Raw genomic sequence first — 2,538 nt, forward strand, 5'->3', positions numbered from 1 at the left:
GGATCATGGAGTACAATAACTCGTGCACCTCGCATAATAGCTATTACACCAGCTTTAGGTAAATTTACCAAACGTGTAAACCTTTACCATGACTTGGTGTATGCTGAAGGCGGACATTTACACCATTTTTAGTGTTGGCTGAACACTCAGACATTTGGAGTGATGCAACACCATCCCCGAAAATTAAATTACTCACCGTATCTTGCTATGATAGAAAATTAGGTAATTAGAAAATCAGTTATTGAGAAAAATAACTATCCATAATTTGCATCTATGCACAAAAATATATACATATTTTAGGGAATACGTACCGTTATAATTTAAAACGTACCGTTAAAACTGGAACTGGATTTTGATGGTGCTTGAGTAGTTTGAACAACCTCTTCTTCTTCTGCTACCGATAAAATTCTAAATGGTGCGTTGTTATTATCTTTCGCTTTTTGAATCGGCTCAATAACTTCTTGGATGGTGGTGTTAGCTTCAGTGGAGTTGAATATTACATCAAAATCCACAACGATGCTTCCTGGTGAGAACAAAATAATCCTAATGCTAAGAAATCCTGGGAATGGTTGATATAATGTTAACAGGAAACCCTTAATTTCAGAACTTAAATTTTTATGTTCTTGACTGTCGCTATTACTCAATTGGTTGTTATAATCGCGGTCAATTGTCATCACAATTCCGAAGGTCGTTATTCCCGCTGTAGGGAGGGTTGTTGGAGAATCGGTTGAAGAAGTTGTGACAACTGAAACAGAGCTGGACTTGAATAATGACTGAGTCGCAGTAATTCTAACATTAACACTGGAACTGGATACTGATGGTAATGGAGTAGGTTGAACAACATTGGAGCTGGATTCTGATGGTGATGGAGTAGGTAGGACAAAGCTGTGACTTGATTTTGATGGTGATGGAGTAGGTTGAACAACACTGGAGCTGGATTCTGATGGTGATGCAGTAGGTTTAACCACACTGGAACTGGATTCTGATGGTGATGGAGTAAGTTGAACTACACTGGAGGAGCTGGATTCCGATGGAGATGGACTAGGTTGAACAACACTGGAACTGGATACTAATGGTGATGGTGATGGTGATGGTGATGGTGATGGTGATGGTGATGGTGATGGTGATGGTGATGGTGATGGTGATGGTGATGGTGATGGTGATGGTGATGGTGATGGTGATGGCGATGGCGATGGCGATGGCGATGGCGATGGCGATGGCGATGGCGATGGCGATGGCGATGGCGATGGCGATGGCGATGGCGATGGCGATGGCGATGGCGATGGCGATGGCGATGGCGATGGCGATGGCGATGGCGATGGCGATGCGATGGCGATGGCGATGGCGATGGCGATGGCGATGGCGATGGCGATGGCGATGGCGATGGCGATGGCGATGGCGATGGCGATGGCGATGGCGATGGCGATGGCGATGGCGATGGCGATGGCGATGGCGATGGCGATGGCGATGGCGATGGCGATGGCGATGGCGATGGCGATGGCGATGGCGATGGCGATGGCGATGGCGATGGCGATGGCGATGGCGATGGCGATGGCGATGGCGATGGCGATGGCGATGGCGATGGCGATGGCGATGGCGATGGCGATGGCGATGGCGATGGCGATGGCGATGGCGATGGCGATGGCGATGGCGATGCGCGATGGCGATGGCGATGGCGATGGCGATGGCGATGGCGATGGCGATGGCGATGGCGATGGCGATGGCGATGGCGATGGCGATGGCGATGGCGATGGCGATGGCGATGGCGATGGCGATGGCGATGGCGATGGCGATGGCGATGGAGATGGCGATGGCGATGGCGATGGCGATGGCGATGGCGATGGCGATGGCGATGGCGATGGCGATGGCGATGGTGATGGTGATGGTGATGGTGATGGTGATGGTGATGGTGATGGTGATGGTGATGGTGATGGTGATGGTGATGGTGATGGTGATGGTTATGGTGATGGTGATGGTGATGGTGATGGTGATTTTAATTCTGACATAGACTTTGTTAACGACGTTGATATAGGTTCACGCATTGTCTTTGATGGTGACATTGATCTCAATGGTGACATTGAAATGGACATTAGTTTTGTGTATATTGGCATTGATCGATTGAATTGGGCACCTATGGTGTACATTGACATTGATTGACTGGGTTGAGCACTAATAGTGTACATTGACATTGATTGACTAGGTAGAGCCCCCATGGTGTACATTGACATTAAATGACTCGTTTGACCTCCAAATGAGTACTTTGACATTGACTGACTGTCTTGAGCACCCATCGTGTGCATTGACATTCATTGACTGTGTTGAGAATCCATCGTGTGCACTGACATTGATTGACTCGGTTGAACACTCATCGTGTGCATTGACATGGATTGACTGGATTGAGCACCTATCGCGTGCATTGACATTGATTGACTGGGTTGAGCACCCATCGTATGCATTGACATTGATTGACTGAATAGAAATCTCATCGTGTGCATTGACATTGATTGACTCGTTTGAGCTCCCACGGTGTACTTTGAC

At 47.8% G+C, this 2,538-nt stretch overlaps 1 protein-coding gene across 1 annotated transcript; it reads right to left on the reverse strand.

Moving 5' to 3' along the window:
* Positions 1 to 320: 320 nt before the first annotated feature.
* On the reverse strand, positions 321 to 1,465 carry LOC114529547 (putative uncharacterized protein DDB_G0290521; the record flags this gene model as incomplete). Its single annotated transcript, XM_028551362.1, is given in 2 exon segments — positions 321 to 1,325; positions 1,328 to 1,465. Coding segments are annotated over 2 exon segments (1,143 nt in total), but the record flags the coding sequence as incomplete, so codon positions are not given.
* Between the last annotated feature and the right edge of the window lie 1,073 nt (positions 1,466 to 2,538).

Source organism: Dendronephthya gigantea, unplaced genomic scaffold, assembly GCF_004324835.1.
Source record: "Dendronephthya gigantea isolate DGI-Jeju-01 unplaced genomic scaffold, DenGig_1.0 000057F, whole genome shotgun sequence".
Lineage (NCBI taxonomy): Eukaryota > Metazoa > Cnidaria > Anthozoa > Malacalcyonacea > Nephtheidae > Dendronephthya > Dendronephthya gigantea.